Consider the following 19748-nt stretch of genomic DNA (forward strand, 5'->3'; position numbering starts at 1 on the left):
TTTTTTTTTTTTTTTTTTTTTTTTTTTCCTTAAGTCAGTAAATTCCTAGACATGAAATTGCTGGGCCCAAGGGCGGGCATGTTTCAAGGTTTTTGATGCCTGAGGGCTGGGCCCGCTGCAAAGCCTTGGCCATTTCACATGCTTGCTGAGCGTGTGCACCTGTACCTGGTTCCTGTCTCATGAGTGGTGCTGGGGCCTGTGAACGTTTTTAACTTCTGCCAGGTCTCTTAAGTGAAAAACAATTACCTTTCATCATTTTAATTTGCGTCTCTTTTCTTTCCTCCTCTCCCCTTTTCTTCTTGAGAAACTTCCAGGAAGTCTTTTGCCCTCCTTGCCCTGCTTCACACTGCTTCATTCACCTCCCCGGTGTGAAATCTGATGATCATTTCGCATCCTCATCTCACTTGCCCGACAGATTGGGTGCAACGAGTCGATTCCTCCTCGGGACCTACGGCTTCCACTTGGTTTTCAGGACACCACACCTGACTGCTCTTCTGTCTTTCTGGCCACTCCTGTTCATTGGTCTTTGTTGGTTTACTCGTCGCCAGTCTGGAAACATTGGGATACTCCAGGATGGCTTAGTCCTGCATCCATTTGTTCATTCACACCACTGCCTTTCGTGATTTCACGTGGCATCGTGGCTTTAAATTCTGTCTGGACACCTGTATTGTGCCGCTTGGGCCTCTCCCTTGCCAGCCAAAGACTGTGTTTCCAGATGTCTAATTAACATCTTCAAATTAATATGTTAAAAGCCAAGCTACTCGCTTGCCCACAGCTTCCTCCAGCTCAGGCAATGGTGATTCGGTCTCACTCGGGCTAAGAACCTTGTGTCTTCCTTGATGTTACTCTTTCTGTTACAACCCGCATCCAGTCAGTGTGTCCCGCCTGCATTACCCTTGAGATATGTTTGAGGACCTGGCCATTTCTCACCCTGAATGCTGCCATCACCCATGTCCAGATCCCTCTTTTCAGCTGTCAGGAGGCCTGTGTTTGTCTCCCCACATCTGCGTTTGTCTCCCTACAGTACACCTTTTGAACCCAGCAGCCAGAACAACCCAGACTCAAGCCACATCATATCCCTCCTGCAGTGGTTGTCCCATGCACTACAAGTACAAACTAAAATCTTCCCCAGGTGACCTAAAAGGCCGTCCCTGATCCTCCTGTTAACTCTTCTGTTATCTCATGTCAACCATTCTCCCCTCTGCAAAGCCTCCTCCTGGTCCCCAAGCCTCCTCGCTCTTCTTCTAACCCATTGCTGTTCTTGCCATAGGGCCTTGGCACTGGCCTTCCCTTCTTCCTGGACTGTGCTTCCTCGTGTGGCCTCATGGCTTTACTCCCTCACCCGCTTCCAGTCTACTCACCTCAGTGAGGCTTTCCCTGGCCATTCTTTCTTTTTCGGAAGCATACAATTCAGTGCTTTTAAAAAATTTTACCAAGCTGTGCAACGTTACCATGAACTTTTCCATCACCCCAATAAGATTCCTTGTGCCCACTTACGATTAGTTTTTGTTTCCACCCCCTGGCCTCTGGCAACCATGAATCTATCTTCCGTGTCTGTAGATGTACCTTTTCTGGACCTTTTGTAAAAATGGCATCGTACAATATGTGGTCTTCGCCAAACTGTCTTAGTTCCGATTCCTCTCTACCCAACATTCCCTGTTCCTTTCCCTGCTTTATTTTATTTTTAGCCACATCCCTGTATAATACTGTGTATTTGATCTCACTCCTTGTCCTGTATAGCTGCAGTGTAAGCTTCATGGGGCAGGCGTTGTTAGATTTTTGTTCACTATCTGTAGATAGATAGATAGATCGACAGACAAAATATTACATGTACCTAGTTTGATTAGTGAGGATATACGCCTTTTATTGTGACTTAGGTATTTTGTGGTCAGCGTCATGGCTCCCCTCTGAGGGACCCGGGTCATACCGGGTGCCTGCTCTGGGGAGGCGTCAGGCTGAGTCTGCCTCCAGCCTCCAAATGCAAGCCTTTGTTTGATTTTGCCTCGATCTGCTTGCAGTTGCATCAGTGACTGACTACTGTTTTCCTGATTGGCACCAGATGCCAGGCACCGGGATTTAAAACCGCCTTTAATAGTCTCTGAAAAGCTCTCTGTATGTTGCTTTCCATCATCTGCACCTCGGGCAGATACGGCCAAGCCAGAACCTCAAGGAATTCCCGAAGAAGCCAGAAGCACCCCCCTCCCCCACCCCCACGTCCCTAGTTGCTCAAAGTTACAGCCGGGCCTAGTTCGTGGCTTTGGTGTCCGCGGAGAACTGTTTGAAAGAAAAGGTCCTTTTAGCCAGGAGTCTCAAAAGTAAACACACAGGCCCCGGCAGTGAATGTTAAAACAGACCTGCTTTCTGTGTCACCGGCATTGAGGTTGCCTTGTGAAACCTCACTTGAAGAAAGAAGAAAAGCTTTCTGTCAGGAATCCCTTCTCCTGTACGTGGCTGCCTCGGCGTAGCCTGGGGTTTATTGCTGCATCTAGAGTGTTCTGTAAGCCTATCGGTTTTGGAAGTCAGTCAGTCTCCTGGGAACATGTATTTGAGCAAAGAGTGATTTATTATTATTTTTTTTTTCCCTTCGAAACATGAATGATGGCCAAGGCTTGTTCCCCCCCACCCCCCTTTTTTTTCCTGGAGGTATATTTGTGACCTTTTGCATTTTAGTCTGTAGTAGGTGGTCAGGACATTTTTTCCCCCCATTTTCGTTTTTTCCTTTTAGATATAACGTTTTCTCAGTGTTGGAGCAGGGGTTTGGAGGAGAGGAAATCTCTATAGGCATTTTCTTACGTTTGTGAGACCTGCTGGGAGCAGGGGGTGGGTATGAAGTTTACTTACAAGCATTCACATAGTCAATATTTTTTAAAGTTTATTTATTTTTGAGGAGAGAGAGAGGAGACAGAGAATCCCAAGCAGGCTCTGTGCTGTCAGCACAGAGCCCAATGTGGGGCTCAAACTCACAAATGATGAGATAATGCCCTGAGCTGAAATTAAGAGTCCATTGCTTACAACTGAGCCACCCAGATGCCCCTCACATAATAAATTTTATTTTTATTTTTATTTTTTTTTCACATAGTAAATTTTAAAAAATATTTATTTATTTTGAGAGAGCGAGCGAGCAACAGAGGTGCAGAGAGAGGGAGAGAGAGAGAGAATCCCAAGCAGGTTCTGTGCTGTCAGGGCAGAGCGTGATACGGGGCTCAAGCCCATGAGCTGCAAGATCATTACCTGAATTGAAACCAAGAGTTGGACGCAAAACCGACTGGGCCACCTAGGTGCCCCTCACATAGTAAATTTTTACCTTGAGCTCTGGGCTGGATGCTAGAGATGTGGCAGTGAACAAGGCACGGTCCTGGAATTTAGGGTCTGGGGAGGAAAACAGACAGATGTTAAACAAGTACGGGTGCACACTAGCCCCGTTGTGGTGGACACGATGGAGGGAAATACAAGATGCTCTGGGACTGTTCCACTGAGCACTTAACCTGTCCTGGGAGAGAGAGGGGGTGTCAAGGAAGACTTCCCTGAGGAGGCAGCACTAGGACTCCAGAGGCTGAGAAGGGATGCCTCTGAGCATTCCAGGCTGAGGGAACAGCAAATGGGAAGCTTTGAGACAGCAATGAACTTGGTGCAGTCGGGTCACACAGAGATGGCCCTTGGGGCCAGCAGGCCTGGTCACTGAGAGCTGCTCAAGGTTATGACCAAAAAATGGCAGGGAGGAGACATGGGAGCAGCTCTGGAAATACAATGTGAGCCGTGTATGGAATTTAACATTGTCTAGTAGCCACATTAAAAAAAGTGAAAACAGGGGTGCCTGGGTAAATCAATTTATTAAGTGTGCGATTCTTGATATTGGCTCAAGATGTGATCTCAGGGTTGTGAGATCGAGCCCCGAGTCGGGCTCTACGCTGAATGGGATTCCTGCTTGCGATTCTCTCTCCCTCTCTCTCTCTGCCCCTCATGTGCTTGCACTCTTTCTCTCAAAATAAATAAATTAAAAAAAAAATTAAAAAGTAAAAATGAGGGGCGCCTGGGTGGCTCAGTCGGTTAAGCGTCCGACTTCAGCTCAGGTCACAATCTCACGGTCCGTGAGTTCGAGCCCTGCGTCAGTCTCTGGGCTGATGGCTCAGAGCCTGGAGCCTGCTTCCGGTTCTGTGTCTCCCTCTCTCTCTGCCCCTCCCCCGCTCACACTCTGTCTCTCTCTATCTCAAAAATAAATAAACGTTAAAAAAAATTAAAAAAAAAAGTAAAAATGAGAACAAATGTGAAATTAATTTTAATAATGTATTTTATTTAGTCCACTTGTCACCTGGGCGGCTCAATTGGTTAAGCGTCCAACTTTGACTCAGGTCATGACCTTGCAATTTGTGGATTTGAGCCTCACGTGGGGGGCTCTGTGCTGACAGCTCTGAGCCTGGAGCCTGCTTTGGATTCTGTGTGTGTGTCTCTCTCTCTCTGCCCCTCCCCTGCTTGCACTCTGTCTCTGTCTCTGTCTCTCTCTCTCTCTCTCTCTCTCTCTCAAAAATAAATAAGCATTAAAAAAATATTTACCCCAATATATCCTTAATATTATCATTTTACTATATAATCAATATAAAGAAAGCTATTATTGAGATATTTTGCTGTGTGTGTGTGTGTGTGTGTGTGTGTGTGGTGTGTTTGAAATCTGGTGTGTTGTTTTACACTCCCAGCACATCTCAGTCTGGACTGGCCACATTTATAGTGCTCTGTGGCCACATGTGGCTCAGGGCTCCCCCCTTGGACAATGCAGGTCTAGAGGTTGTTACTCAAGGAAGACTTGAGAAACTTTTCTCCTAAATCAGGTTGCTGGTATAGGACTGTACTATTTGTACAGTTCTAGACATGTCTCTCATTCCTCTTAACCCTGCTCCACAGAGGCATAGTGCCATGTCCTAGAGGACCCACGCTGTTTCTCATCAGCCACATAGCATTCCGCTCCTAAACTGACAGCTGTTATAGGCATGAAATGGTGGCCTTGCAGAGAGCCCAGAATCGATGATAGAAAAATGAGACTGTTGCCTGGATACGAGCTGTTTCCTTCCCCTTGCAAAAACAAACAAACAAACAAACAAACAAACAAACAACCCCTGAAACATTTCTTCTAATGTTCAAGCCTCTACTTTGCAGTTATTTGACAGCGGCTCCCGCCTGATTGTCCGTTCTGGTCTCCTAGGTTCTCCCAGGGGAGATGGTGTGGCTGCTGCAGCAGTGTTAGGGTTGAACCTCATTCATCTCGTTTGAGTGTATTATTTTCCCTTTTCCTTAAGTGTTCCAGGGCGCTACGAGTATTTTTCTTAGAGTGGGACGCTTATTCTTGTCGCAGAGTGGTATGTTGGAGGGGCAAATGATCCTGCACCAGAGCACGCATGGCACGGTTAGATGGGTGGCAGTCAGTGCCACTGTTAGGTACAGGGTGGGCACTTTCACATTGCTGTCAGGCCAGCACGGCACACATTTCTCAGATGATGTCTGTGCCTACCCTCCTTCCCTTCCTCCCTTCCTCCCTTCCTCCCTTCCTCCCTTCCTCCCTGCTTCCCTTAAATAATTAGTGTTTATGCATACATTATATACATTCACTCTCGTGGAGGGGGGCATTCCAGTCAAGGCTGAATTCACCTTGAACATGCCCCTCCCGCATTCCTAAAACCCCACTGTGTGGATAGACTGCTTCTGTATACGTTTTTAAAGATTCATAGAACACATTAAGTGAGAAATCAAAGGGTACAACTTTTCTAGGACGAAGTCAGTTTTGCACATGTGGTTGTTATATGTATTTGTGCCGGTGTTTGCACGTACAGTGACTTCACACAAGGTTGACAATCATGAGTTATATCCTGGGGAAGGGATTTGGAATGTGCGTACTTATGGGGCAGGTGTCATATTTTGCCTGTCTGTATTGTTTTCAGGTTTTCATAGTAAGCATGCTGTTGTTATTTTTTATTTTTTAAGTTAATATTATTTATTGTGAAGGCAATATTACATAGTATACATGGGACTTTTTAAAACTTTTTATTATGGGAGGTTTCAAACATAAATGAAATAGACAGAATAGTATAATTAAGTATCTTGTACTTGTTACCCACTTTTAAGAAGGATCAGCATGTCAGATTGTCTTTTGCCTCCAGACCCCACTTTTTGGGGGAATATTTGAAAGCAAATAATAGATAACGTGTCATTTCATTTGTAAACACTTCCTGTATACATGTCTAAGTGATGTGGAAATTAAGAAAAAAATATATCCACTATGCAGATAATGGAAATTAAAAAATAAAACCTGTGTTTCATAATCTTACTCTTGAAGCACAACTTACAGTTTTTCTCTGCTTAATTTATTTCTTTGTCCCTTTACATATTTATTTTTATGGGATTTTAATAACAGGTGCATTCTATAACATCATGTTCTTTTTTTGTTGTTGTTTTTTAAGTTTATTTATTTTGGGAGCGCCTAGGTGGCTCATTTGGTTAAGCGCTGACTTCGGCTCAGGTCATGATCTCACGGTTCATGAGTTCCAGCCCCGCATTGGGCTCTCTGCTGTCAGGATGGAGTCCGCTTTGGATTGACTTATTTTTGAGAGAGAGTGAGAGCAAGCCAGAGAGAGAGAGAGAGAGAGAGAGAGAGAGAGGCAGAGAGAGAGGGAGAAAGAGAATCCCAAGCAGCCTCTGCACTGTCAGCACGGAGCCTGATGAGGGGCTGGAACTCAATGAATCGTAAGATTATGACCTGAGCTGAAACCAGGAGTTGGACACTTAAGCGACTGAACCCCCCATCATGTTCTTTCTTTGACTTAACATATGTAGTATGAATAATTTTCCAGGTTCTTGTACACTCTCGATCATCATTAATCCATATCTTCATTGTGGCATATTTCACTCATCTGAAATTATAATTTTTATTTATTTCATTATATTTTAAAGTTTTATTTATTTTGAGAGTGAGAGAGACATTGGGTGGAGGGGCAGAGAGAGAGAGAGAGAGAGACACGGAGAGAATCCCAAGCAAGCTCTCTGCTGTCAGCACAGAGCCTGATGTGGGAGTTGAACCCACGAACTGTCAGATCATAACCTGAGCCGAAACCAAGAGTCAGACACTTAACTGACTGAACCACCCAGGCACCCAGAAATTGTAATTTTTAAAAAGCAGTTTTTTAAAAAGGAGATTTTTTTATTGTGAAGTGATTACCTCAAGTTTACTTAACATTCATCATCTCAGATACAGAAAGAAAAAAGAAAACATGTTTTTCTCCTTTTGATGAGAACTTTTAAGATTTACTGTCCTAGTAACTTTCAAATAGATCAGTATCAAGTATAGTCACCATGTTGTACATTACATCCCCAGTCCTTACTTATCTTGTAACTGGAAGTTTATAACTGCTGCATTTTTAAAAGCAGAATCTTAACCGTAAAAGTTCTCTTCTGGCCAGGTTTCTACATTTTGTATTTAAAGACCGTTGAAAAGGAGGTTTGTTCACTGGAAGCCTGCCCCTGCCATGTTTATAAACATGGTTTTGATCCCGTGCCACAGGGAGAGGTGGTGTGGCTGCTGAGGTTCCTTGAGGGCACGGAGAATGGATGAGCTGTTAGGGTGGCTCCGATCTAGGAATCTAGGAATTGCCGTTCGTGGGTGTGAGGACTCTCCTTCCTGTTGGGGATGAGGAGCTCTGATGACAAAGCAGCAGTAACTCATGGATTGACAGTTTATTCTAAAGACTTTACTTCCCCAGATCTGTATTTATTGCCCCTGAATCACTTAAAAAATTAAAGCATGTGCTACAGCTTGACACGTGGTGAGGTTTACCAAGACAGATGTATTCTGTGTTAAAAGGACCCTCAGTTGGTTCAAGAAAGACTCTGGCTCTAATGTACCTTACTCAGTGGATGGCTGTGACGAATAGCTCGTTCTGAAAAGTACATGCCGTGCGCTTTTTTTTTTTTTTTTTTTTGTAAAGGAAAATGTCTGTTCCTGCATGGGCTTTGGCTTTTGGCATGAATCAAAAGAAATAAAGATGATCATGATCGATGGATCTGTCGTGTACCGAAATGAGGATGCGTGTGCCTAATGCCTCCTCTCTCTTTCCTCTGGTCGGGGAGCTGTCCCTCTTCCTACTGTCTAAGGACGGATTCTCCATCCATGCTTCGGAGCCCATGTTTCCTGCCTTCTCAGGAATCCTTCCTTATTTTCCTGCTGCCTCTCTTGAGTGTTCTCTGTCTTTGCAAGGTCATCTTCATCTGTTTGACTGTTAACTGAGTTTCCTATCATTCCGTCTTCTGTGATCACATTCCCACCCATACCTCTTCTTTATGCGTAACCACCACGTGCAGATGACCCATAGGTTTGAATCTCCAACTCAGATCTCTCCTCTGAGCTCCATATTTACGTACCTGCCCACTTTCCTGCTGTCTCCTTGTGGATATGCCAGAAACATGTCCAAATCTGACCTCATCGCCACTTCCCCAGACTTGATTCCCTTCCATTGTTCCATATTTCAATATGTAGACCCACCCTTTGTCCAGTTAGGTAACTTAGAAGCTTATGGGTCATCTTTGATACCTCTATCCTCCTTGCCCACTTACTTTGCTAATCTGTTTTCAGGTTCTCTTGGTTTTTACCTTTGCGAGTCTGCAAGTCTGCCTACCTCTTTTGTCTCCACCTCTGCTGTGTTTTCCTTTGGCCTCCTTACTTCTGTCCTTTTTCCAGTTTGTGTGCAGACAGAATGATTTTTGAAATCACAAAGCTGATCTTGTCACACCTTGATGAAAAACCCTTAAGTAGCTTGCTGCTGCTGTTAAGATAGAGAAGAACTTTTCAACATGGCGGACCCACAAGGCACTGCAGTGTATGGCCACCATCTGGATCTTCTACCCCATTTGGATCACAATTCCATCTCTGTTTAGTTTCCTAAATTCATCCAGCTCATTGTGCCACAAGGCCTTTGCACCTGGTGTTTCCTCTGCCTGAAATGGTCTTCCTCTTCACTCTACCCCACCCTTCAACACGCTAATTGTATGCTTGAAACTTCAGAGCACAGTTGAGTTGTCAGTTTCTCAGGAAACTTCCTGATGCACTGATGAGGCCAGCTATCCAGTGCTCATGGGACACTGATGTCTTGCATGGAATCTGCTAATACAGTTGCAACTTTATATTTCTCTGCTAGATTATTTATTTGTTTCTCTCAACAGACTTGTGAGGTTCCTAAATGCAGAGACTTAGTCTATTTTCATTCTTCATTATAACCCAGCTTCTAGCACAGTGTCAGGCGGATAGTGGATGCCCAGAAAATGCTTCTTGAGTGAATGAACAAGAAAGAAAGAGAGAAAATAAAAATTTACAAGTTGGCTTCGTAAAATGAAGCTAATTTCATTTCTAAAGGAGTTAATGGAACCCCCGGTAGACCAAAACTTTCATTTCGAGATCGTTGAGGGACTCCCAGCAGCAGCATACAGAAGAGTCTCAAGGCCAAAGTAGACTCTTCCTTGCACCCTGTGTTCTGGGAAGAGCCTGCCAAATCATCAGTGATGGGGGCCGAGGAGAGGTGGGGTGAAGCAGAGTCAACATTGTCACCCCAATAAGAATTCCAATGTTTATGATCTGATGCTAGCTTGCTAGAAAAGACTTTCTCTTGTTAGGCTCTGGCTAAGTTTGGAAGCCAAAGAGACATCATAACAGTAAATCCTGGAAGCCTCTGGCTTCCTTTACTGCAAAGGGAATGTGAAAGAGTGTTCTCTTTAAATCTGGGGTACACTCCATCCTGTGTGTGTCTGAGTTACAGGGAGGCGGGGAATGGAAAGGAGACTATTTACTCTCTGCCCTTCTGGAATTTCCTCCTGTTCCGTTCCTCTGTGCACCAGTGTTTCACAGCTATGTGTAGAATGAACACTGACCTGTTAATGAATGCCCTGCTTATTTTCACTTTCTTTTGATGGGCCTATGGGATTGGGGGGCAGGAGGAGACAGGAAGAAGGTTGTTTGTTCCACTGAGCAGCTCTGTTAAGGCCAAATCAATCACATCTTCATCGGGCTTCCGAGATGCTTGACCTGAGAGTACTTAGCCTTCCTTAAAGGTATCCTACTTTTGTGTCTGGTTTTATTTTTCTCAAATTTCCAGGTAAATCCTTACATTTGTATTCAGAGTTAGGAAGAAAACAAAAAAAACAAGATTCTTCCTTTTCAAAGATAATGTGTGTACGTGCACATAAGTTTTGGTGGTGTGGGAGCAGGAGGGAGCAGTGATGACAGAAGATTCTAAAGTAGAACGTTCCTTCATACACTGCAGTGAAACTGTCCAGGCAGGAGTTCTGGATTTCATAACTGAATCGCATTAATAGTGGCACATTTTGGCAGTTCTGGTTTACATAGTTTTTTCTTTTGTTGGAATAAGGAAGGCAACTTCCATGCCCTATTTATCTATACTTATTGGTACCATATGCAAAAAGCATATTAACAAGTCCAAGTCAAGAAAGGGAAAAAGTCACTCTTAGAAAAATGTTACTCATCTTTATTGCACATAACTGCTCTTCCCAGTAGGAAATTATTAACCTGAAGCCACTTGCAAATCTGAGGCTTTGAAGTAAAGGAAAAATAAAAGTAGGAGTTACTCCTGAAGCAGCTTGTTGTACATTCCCTACCTTTTTGTATTTCAAACTGCACATGTGATATTGAATTCTTATAAGAATTTTAGTTGGTTTCATTCACTGTTTGTGCCTGAGGTATGCTGGCTTGAAAATAAAAACTGTTCTGGAAAGTGTCAAGCATACGTGAAAGTGGAAAGAACAGCCCGTGGACCCCTGTGAGCCTGTCAGTCAGCTCCACAGCCGCCTGCCGACAGCCATCCCTGTTTCATCTTACACCTTACCCCAGTCCCCGCTGGGTTGTTTTCCTTAAACCCCAGGTGTGTTTTATCCGTAAGTATTTTACTACGTGGTTCTAAAAGATAAGGGCTCCCATAACCATAATGCCAATTTCATACCTGAAAAACATACTGATAGTTATTGAAATATCATCACACATCTAGCCCGGCTTTACGTTTCCCCAGTTGTCTTACAAAGTTTCTTTTCTACCATGGGTTTGTTTGAATCGGGATACAAGTAATGCTGATAGGTCTCTTCAGTCCCTTTTAACCAATATGTTCTCCTTCCTCTTTTTACCCCTCATAGTTGACTTTTGAAGAAAATGGACAGTTTGTCTTGTGGTTTCTCACCTTTTAAGGATTGTGCTGTTTATGTTCCTGAAGTGTGTTTTGACATGTTCCTGTGTCCCCCTGTGTCTCCTGTAAACTCATAGGCAGATCAAAATGCTTGATCTGGTTGGGTTCTTCTTTTTCCTTTCTGATGAGGTGGTGGTGCCCAATGTCTGCTGGTCTCTCGTGGCATGCTAGCTTGCCCAGTGTTCTCCTGGCACGGTCCTTGAGAGTTTGCAAGTTCTTATCCCCTAGATTCTAATGTCCGGCTCTCCTGCGGTCTGTTGACCTTCATAACACAGCATTATGTGGTATGGATAGCCATTTAGTACTTAGAACGGAACAGAAGGGCACAGTCCCATAACCAAAGAAGTACATTTGCTGATTGCTGAAGTTATTAGCATGCGCTAACTGGGACCTTGGCTTTCTCAGAGAACTGAAGTCTCCTGCCAGCGGAATATTTTCATTATATATGTTCCATTTGGCCGTAACTGAATCAGACTTCCTCCGGCCATGCTCTGAGTTGGCGCTTTTTGCAGTACCTGCCCATCATCTTGCCCAAAGCTTTCATTCCAAGGGTCTGGGGGCCCCATGTGCTTGGTGGGAGTCATGGGTCTTTCCTAACACGTGCTAGGGAGGATGCCAGGGTAGAGTCTTCGTTAACCACTGTGTTCCCAGAAGGTGTTGCCATGGCCTTGGCCCAACCCATCATCTGCTCCGGCCTGGAATATTGTACTGACTTCCTACCAGGTCTCATGTGCTTCTGCCCTTGCTCCTCCCGTGGCCTGAGTGATAGCACTACAGCACCAGTCACGTCCCTTCCTTGCTCACGATCCCTTAATGGCTCCCAATCTCACACGGAGTAAACTCCAGAGACCTTGCAAGAGCTCCAAGGGTCTCCTTGTGGCCTCTGGTTACCTACCTACTGCCCTCATGTCCTGCTCTTGTCTTCCCTCGGCCATTCCAGCCATACCAGCCTCCTTGCCATTCCTCACACATGCTCCCACGTGGGGCCTCTGCGCTTCCTTTTCTCTCCACCTAGAAGATTCTTCCCTGGATACCTACGTGGCCTCCCCTGCCCCATCCTTCTTTTGGTCTCTGCTTAGTTGTTGCCTTCCCAGGGACATTTTCTCACGGCTGCAGGTCCTCCTCCCGCCTCCAGCGCTCACCACCCACTTTCCTCACTGGTGTTTCTCCTGCACTTGCCACCTTCTAACAGATTATGCAATTTTCTTAAAAAACAAAAACCAGAAAGCCTGCTTATTGTTTGTGTCTCCCAACTAGAATAGAAACACCCAGGCACGGCGTTTTTGTCTGTTTTGTTTCTGTTTAATCTCAGGGACGAGACTAGGAGGTGCTCGCTCCACGTCCGTGAACTGCGTGACCACAGGTGGAGGGGGCCTGACGAGGTGCGCTTCCTAGGCAAAATCACTGTACCGTACCCGTTCTTCCATCAGTTTCCTGGTTTTTGAGCAGCGCCTCACAAGGCAGCAGGACGACATGCTGCAGGAGAAAGGCCCTTTGTGGAGTCGTCAGTGTGGCTGTAGTGAAACCCGAGGGCCCCGGAGACCAAGTGGCTAATGCTGCTATTTATAGCTGGGATTCCAGTATATGTTTTCCAGCCACACTTCTTTCAGCCTCCCCGGTATGCTCAGGTCTGTCACTCAATTAACTAATGGTTTCTTTAGTCCCATTATGCATTGTAGGGCTCCCCTGGCTCAGGTATTTTTTTCAAAGAGAATAATGGGGAGTTCTGTTCTCAGAGGCTTAATTTTTTAATAGCCCTGCCAATTTAAAAAAGCCCTTTTCCAACTTTTTTATTATGAAAATTTCAAACCTACAGGAGAATGGAAAGAGTAATACAGCGCACACCCAGAGGCCCTCCACCTAGACCTTGCTAGCACGCTGCTGCCTTTGTTTTGCCGACACGTGTGAGCCTGTGGGTGTGTGTATTCTTTTTCCTGACCATTTGAAGGTAAACTGCAGATACCATGGCACCTCATTCCTAAAAACTTCAGCGTATTCTCCTATAAAACCATCTGAGAATACTTGCGTAATTTGCATCTCCCGAGAATGACATTCACGTTGAACCTTGGAAAATTAGCAGTCGTTTCATACATCATTTAATATCCAGTCTGGATGTAAATTTCTCCAATTGCCCCAGGAATACTTTTCAAGCCGATGTTTGGTAAAACATTGCATGGCGTTTGGTGGTTATATTTCTTTACTTTTTTTTTTTTTTTACTTTTTTTTTTTAACATTTATTTATTTTTGAGACAGAGACAGAGCATGAACGGGGGAGGGGCAGAGAGAGAGGGAGACACAGAATCGGAAGCAGGCTCCAGGCTCTGAGCCATCAGCCTGGAGCCCGACGCGGGGCTCGAACTTAGGGACCGCGAGATCGTGACCTGAGCTGAAGTCGGACGCCCAACCGACTGAGCCACCCAGGCACCCCTATATTTCTTTAAATCTAGAAGAGTCTCCTTGCCCTTCTTTTTTTTTTTTTTTTTGGTAAGTTTTTAAAGATTTTAGTTATTTTGAGAGACAGTGCATGGACTGGGGTGGGGCAGAGAGAGAGGGAGAGAGAGAGAATCCCAAGCTCCTCTGCGCTGTTAGCACAGAGCCCCACATGGGGCTCAATCCCATGAACCATGAGATCATGACCTGAGCCAAAATCAAGAGTTGGATGCTTAACTGACTGAGCCACCTAGGTGTCCTTTTGCCCCTCTTTTTAGAAAAGAAGCAGTGTAATGACATTGTCTTTTTGAAGAGTCCAGGATATTATATATGTGTCCCATATTCTGGATTTGTCTGATTGCTTCCTCGTGGTATTGTGAATTTGTTTCTCTGTCCCTATATTTCCTGCAAATTGGGAAGGAGATTTAGTGGGTTAGTTGGATTCAGGCTAAATGCTTTTAGAAAGAAGGCTTGAAAAGTGATGTTGCGGGGTGCATGAGTGGTCCAGTCGGTCAGGTGTCTGACTCTTGACTTCAGCTCAGGTCACGATCTCACAGTTGGTGAGTTGGAGCCTCTCGTCAGGCTCTGCGCTGACAGCTTGGGGCCTGCTTGGGATTCTGTCTCCCTCTCTTTTTGCCCCTCCCCTGCTTGGTCTCTATTTCTCTCTCTCAAAATAAATAAAAAATAAACTTAAAAAAGTTACCTAAAAAAGCGATGTTGTGTACCTCATCCTGTGTCATGTCATGAAGTTTGTGTGTCGGGTGGTCTTGCTGTTAGCGATGCTTCATTTGATCACTTGGCTCTGACAGTGATGGCCAGAGATATCTCCGACTCTGTCTCTCTTTTTAGCGAATAGAACAGTGGAGCATTATGGTCTCCCAAGTTTTGTTGAAGGGGGAAAGATGTCCCTTCCCACTGGCTTTTTTTGAAGATAAAATGTATTTCAGGGCGTCGCAAGGTAGCTTCTGAGCCTACTGGTATATAATGACTCTACTGGACATGATTAATGGGTAAACAGAAGAGAAGAGCTAAGTTGGAGCCTTGAGATGAGACCATGTAGAGAAAAAGTCAAGTTACGCCTGTGGCTTCTGTCAGAGGACCATGGCAGTGTGACTGTCAGGAGCTTGAAATTAGCAACAAGAGGCCTGGGCTGCCTCTGCCTTCCCGTTGAGCGTTATCATCCCTCCAGAAAGGAGGGGACGACATGCCCACACTACATTTGTAAAATAATGGCCTTTGAGGCATTAAGAAAGGAATCACGGAACCCTTCTGGAATACTCATCCCAGTACATTTCCAAGGCTGGTGTGCCGAATCCAAAAGGATGGGCATCTTTAGGAAGTGTCCTGGAAACAAGATGAGAAAACAGTTCATCTTCTAAGTAGCTCACCTTAGAAGACTTTTTGGAGTTTGTTGCTGCAACCCAGAAAAGGCTCCAAAAGGTCAAGAGGCGCAACTTTGCAGTGAACAAGGTAGACCAAGAGAACTGGGACTCTTCAGCCTAGAAACAGGAAAGTCAACAGGGAGATAATAAAAATGACAGCTTATTAGGAGCCCATGGGGTGCTCCTGTTTTCCAGATGGGGAGACTGGTGCTCATGTTAAGTAATTTGCACAACGCTACAAGCACCACGTAGTAAAAGTGAGATTTGAACCCAGTCTCCCTGGCACACGCCCCTCCTGAACTCTGTGCTCTACTTGGGCCCTGGATCTCGGCATAATAAGTAGGCAGACACCCTTGACTTTTCTTTTAAACAACAATAATAAACGTTTGTTGTCTCCTGGTTTCAGTGGGTCAAGATTTGTGAGTGGCTGAGCTGGGGAATCTGGCCAGGGATCTCTCATGAGGCTGTAGTCCATACATTGGCTGGACCATAGTCATCTGAAAGCAAGGCTAGGGCTGGAGGCTTGACTTCCGAGGTGGCTCATTTGCATGGCTGGCAAAGGGTGCTGGTTGTCAAAAGGCCTCAGTTCTTTCCTGACTGCTGGACTTTTGAAGGAACTAGTTTTCAGATTACAAGTGTTATTTTATATAAATATTTGGAACTCACCAAGTTCCTGAGTGAAAGTGACCGAAAATAGCAACAGACTCCAAAGGATTTGGAGAGATCCATTTCAGGGAAGAGAGATTAAGGTAAGGGAGAGACACTTAGGAGAACTTGAAAACCCAAAGGGTAACTGGTTCCCACATTATTATAGTAGATCCTGAATTGATCCAGACTTTTCCTAAGTTCTTAAAGGACTGTGTCTGTATTTTGATTTGGGACAGGCTTTTTTAGTTGGGGGGAGAGGTTGTTTCTAGAAAGTGCTCATAGAGATACTTATTTATGCATACCCTGCCTTGTTCTAGAGGACCAGGGAGATAGCTTATAATAATCTAGTGGCAACTCAGAGATAAAATAAAGTGGCGGTTTGGTGGGCGGTGGGTGGGGAAGGAGGTTGGAGTATGTGGCTCTTTTGTAGTCTGGTTTTGTAAGATGTGGGAAGGCCCTTTGGAAATCCTCATAAACGCTGCTCTCTTGGTAATTACTGAATGGCCCTGAGCTGGAGGTTGTAGCTCCCGAGCAGTAACTGGGTGGAAGCTGTTCTGTGTGGCCGGGCCTGCTGGAGGGGAGTCGGGGGGCGCTTGTGCCGCGGTTTCTAGCCCACGTAGGCTTTGGGGCATCTGCCTCGTGTCAGTTTGTTCCTTTTTTCTGCTGTGGTTCCGCGATTCTTCTTGTTTGCCCACAGGGCTGACTTTGCCTGGTGTCCCAGGGGCTGGGTGACTCCGAGGTGCCTTCCCACCTCGGTTGTAGACCCCCTTTGTGGCTGGTTTATCCTTACGGACTAACCCAGGGCCACGGGACGATTGTGGAGCTGACTTACCTTTATTAAACTTTCATTGCTTAACGTTTTTTCCTCATTTCAAAGTGAGACCTCCTCAGGAGTGAAAATTCAAAACAAGTAATACTTTCTAACACAAATAAGAGAAGAAGCCCCTGCAAATCCTTCATCTAGAGATGATTCCTGATGACACTGCCTCAGGGTCTCCTGACCTGTTTCTCTTTTTTTTGCCACCATCGTCTGTCTGTATGGGCAGGGGGGTTGCTGGCTTGTGACTCCTTCCTCCGGATGCCAGCAATTTCTCTTTGCTCTTCTCATGGTTCTTCGAGTACAAGCAGACAAAGAAGTCATGGAGAAATTAGGTAGCTAACCCAATGATACAAAATGTTTTGAAAAATAGGAGTACAGCCTTTTCCCACCCATCTAATACAACAGTGATGACGATTAGACCTCTTCCTTCCCATTCTTCTTTCCACGCCCTGAGGCATATTTGAAGATGCAGGAAAATGTTGCCGGGGACGCCAGAGTAGGTTAAATGAGGGCTTACAACTTACCCAGTCTTAACGTGGGGTGCATTTGCTTTACTCCATCCCTGTTGCTTTTTGTGTTCAACAGTGGAGAACACGCAGCTGACCCTGAACCTGCAGACGGAGAACAAAGGCGGTGTTGTCTCGGGCGGTGAGCTGACAATTTTCCTGGACGGGCCAACTGTTGATCTGGGAAGCGTGCCTAATGGCAGTGCCGTGACAGACGGTGAGTGCCGCCCTGCTCCCCAGGGTTGTGCCGGGATGGGGCGGGGCAGGCCTGGGTGGGAGTAGGAGGAGGTGCCCAGGGCTTGGTTCTCTACCAGGTACCTGGGTTTGGGTATCGCTCAGCCAGTCCTGGCCCCCTGATTCCTCTTAAGCAGTTCTTCGCATGATCAAAACTTGTGACATGATTTTTTAAGGACAGCTTTCTGATAAAGGACCAAAATAAATGCCAGGTCTTTGTAAGTGTGTTGTAGTTTGCTTTGAGAGCAGAGAAAATATCTTTTCATCCCACACGGGCTCTCGAAAATAAGATGTCTTTATTAAATGTTACTTGGGGCCCCTTTTTCTTCCCAATACAGTTAAACTTCCTGGAGGAGCTTGAAGGTGTCTTTTATAAGACAGTATTGGGTGAGAAAGGGGGCTGTGTGTCTTAGAGATTCACACTAGCAAAATAGAGACAGAGGCAGGAAAATTGGAGTATCTCCCACTCTGTCCTGAACGAGGGCAGTTTGTTTCTTTTGATCTACTCTGAAATTAGTCACCTTTGGATCTAGCAGGAAATTATTTCATGAAGTCTGAGGTCTGAGATGGGCTGGGTTTCTCCATAATTTTTCTCGTTAAATGTGATGTAACTGTGGCACTTTCCAGGCCCCAAACAGGCTTTCTGTAGCTTTGAGGGAGTGAGATTTGAATTCTAATGCAAGGGCAGTAGGGTGGAATCTCAGTGATTGGATGGGCCTTGACTTGAGAAACCTCCCTGGACTGAGTGGTGCTTTGGGTACTTTTGGTGCATGGAGGAAACATGAATTATTCGCTCATTCTGCACGTATATCCGTAATTGAGCACCTGGTACGTACTAGGTCCTGGACCAGGTGCTAGCCAGATGGTGGGGGCAAAATTCATATGGTCTCTACTCCTAGGAGCTTCTGATTTACTTGGTGGAGGTGGGAATGTTAGACATGAAACAAGGAGGTGCAGAAATAATTATGTAACTGTAATTGTGACCAAAGTGATGAAGGAAAAGTACTGGGTGATATGAGAGTCCCATACTTTCGGGAAGTCTCACTTCAGCTGGGGACCAGGGAGGGTTTCTTTGAGGAAGCTGAGACCCGCCAGAGCTGAAGAGATTAGACAGGCCAAGGGGGAGGTGTGGGGAGGTACAGGAGTGGGGTAGCTGAGTGAGAGGTCGAGGGGTCCCTTGTGCAGAGGCTTCAAGGTGGGAGAGAGCTCGGCCTGCAGTGGGAACAGAGGCGGCCAGGTGGAATGTGGAGAGCAGGAAGGAGAGTGGTGGCTGGCGAGGCTGCAAGGGCAGCTCGGCTCAGACCACCCAGCCTCGAAGGCCTTGGTGAGGACTTTGGACCTCGTCCTAAGAAGCAGAAAGCTGTTGAGGGGGTTTTTAGCAAAACGGTGTCATAATTTGATTTGAATTGAATCTGATTTGGCTTTTTAAGAGCTTTCTGGTTGTGATATGGACGAGTGCAGTGCCCTGATTCCTTGCTCCCACTTTGCACAGTCAGCATGGGTTCTGCGTCTCGTGTGGTGCAGCTGAAGTTTATTCAGTGCACAAGGCAAGTTGCTTGGAAGTGCCTGAGGTGTTCTTGAAGGTCTTGGAGAAGAAGAGCTGTTTCCCAGGTTTGAGCGCCTCTGTGTGGGGGCCCCAGTCAGATCTCATCTGGCTGTCCCTCTGCCTGTTTGAGCTGGAGGCCGTGGCTTGCTAGGTGTGGTGGATAACCCGAACGCATGGAGTGAACTTTGTTCCTGAGCCACAATCTCAAACAAACCAGGGCTGAGCTTCTCAATGTTTCTGTCTTTTCTTGTGATGGGTCCCCTGTCTAGGATCCCAGCCACCTTCAAGAGAATCCAGCGGGACAGCTGTTGCTCCAGACAACCGGCACCAGCCCCCCAGCACAAACTGCTTTGGTGGGAGATCTCGGTAAGACAACCTCCCCCCACCCCCCCCCCCCCCCCCCCCGCCCCGCCCCACTTGTGGACAAGGAGGAGCTGGGAAGGTGCTCAGAGCTATTGGAAAACATGTTGGGAGGTGGCGAGGAACAGTTTATGTTAGAAACTGTTGGAAATTTCCAGAGGGCTTATCCCTGACTCAGTGTGTTAAGGAGGTGCTGAGGGGGGAGTACAGAACTCAGGATTCTCAGAATGGTCAGGGGTTCCTTGTCAGAGATTGGGACTGGCTAAACTGGTTATTTGGTTAAGAGCCGCCAAACAGAGCTTGGCTAGTGTTTTGTGATTCAGGGTCAGCGACCACAGTTATCCTTTTAGGATGTACATGCAAATGTTTAGAGCAATGGTTCTTTGTATGTGAGATTTTCTGTCTGTGCGTTTCTATTTTTGGGGGTGATCCATGGTTCCCTTTGGGCTATTAAGACCTCCTGAACTGGAAGTCTGAATTATATTAGACTTATTATACATATCGAGAGTGACTTAATTTCCTGCATGCCTGTCTTATACCTGTATTAATGGTGTGAACTCATTTCCTTGGCAACTGAATTCCAAGACAGGAGAATAGTTT

The 19748-nt window shown here is 45.7% G+C and overlaps 1 protein-coding gene across 2 annotated transcripts in view; it reads left to right on the top strand.

Moving 5' to 3' along the window:
- Positions 1–19748, top strand: part of WWP2 (WW domain containing E3 ubiquitin protein ligase 2) — a 125596-nt gene that overhangs the window by 23138 nt on the left and 82710 nt on the right. For both annotated transcript variants that reach the window (XM_049622427.1, XM_049622426.1), the window contains exons 4-5: positions 17088–17225; positions 19058–19154. In XM_049622427.1, the coding sequence (XP_049478384.1) occupies positions 17088–17225; positions 19058–19154 (235 nt within the window). The remainder of the gene's footprint in view (positions 1–17087; positions 17226–19057; positions 19155–19748) is intronic.

The sequence above is a fragment of the Panthera uncia genome, assembly GCF_023721935.1.
Source record: "Panthera uncia isolate 11264 chromosome E2 unlocalized genomic scaffold, Puncia_PCG_1.0 HiC_scaffold_20, whole genome shotgun sequence".
Classification (NCBI taxonomy): Eukaryota; Metazoa; Chordata; class Mammalia; order Carnivora; family Felidae; genus Panthera; species Panthera uncia.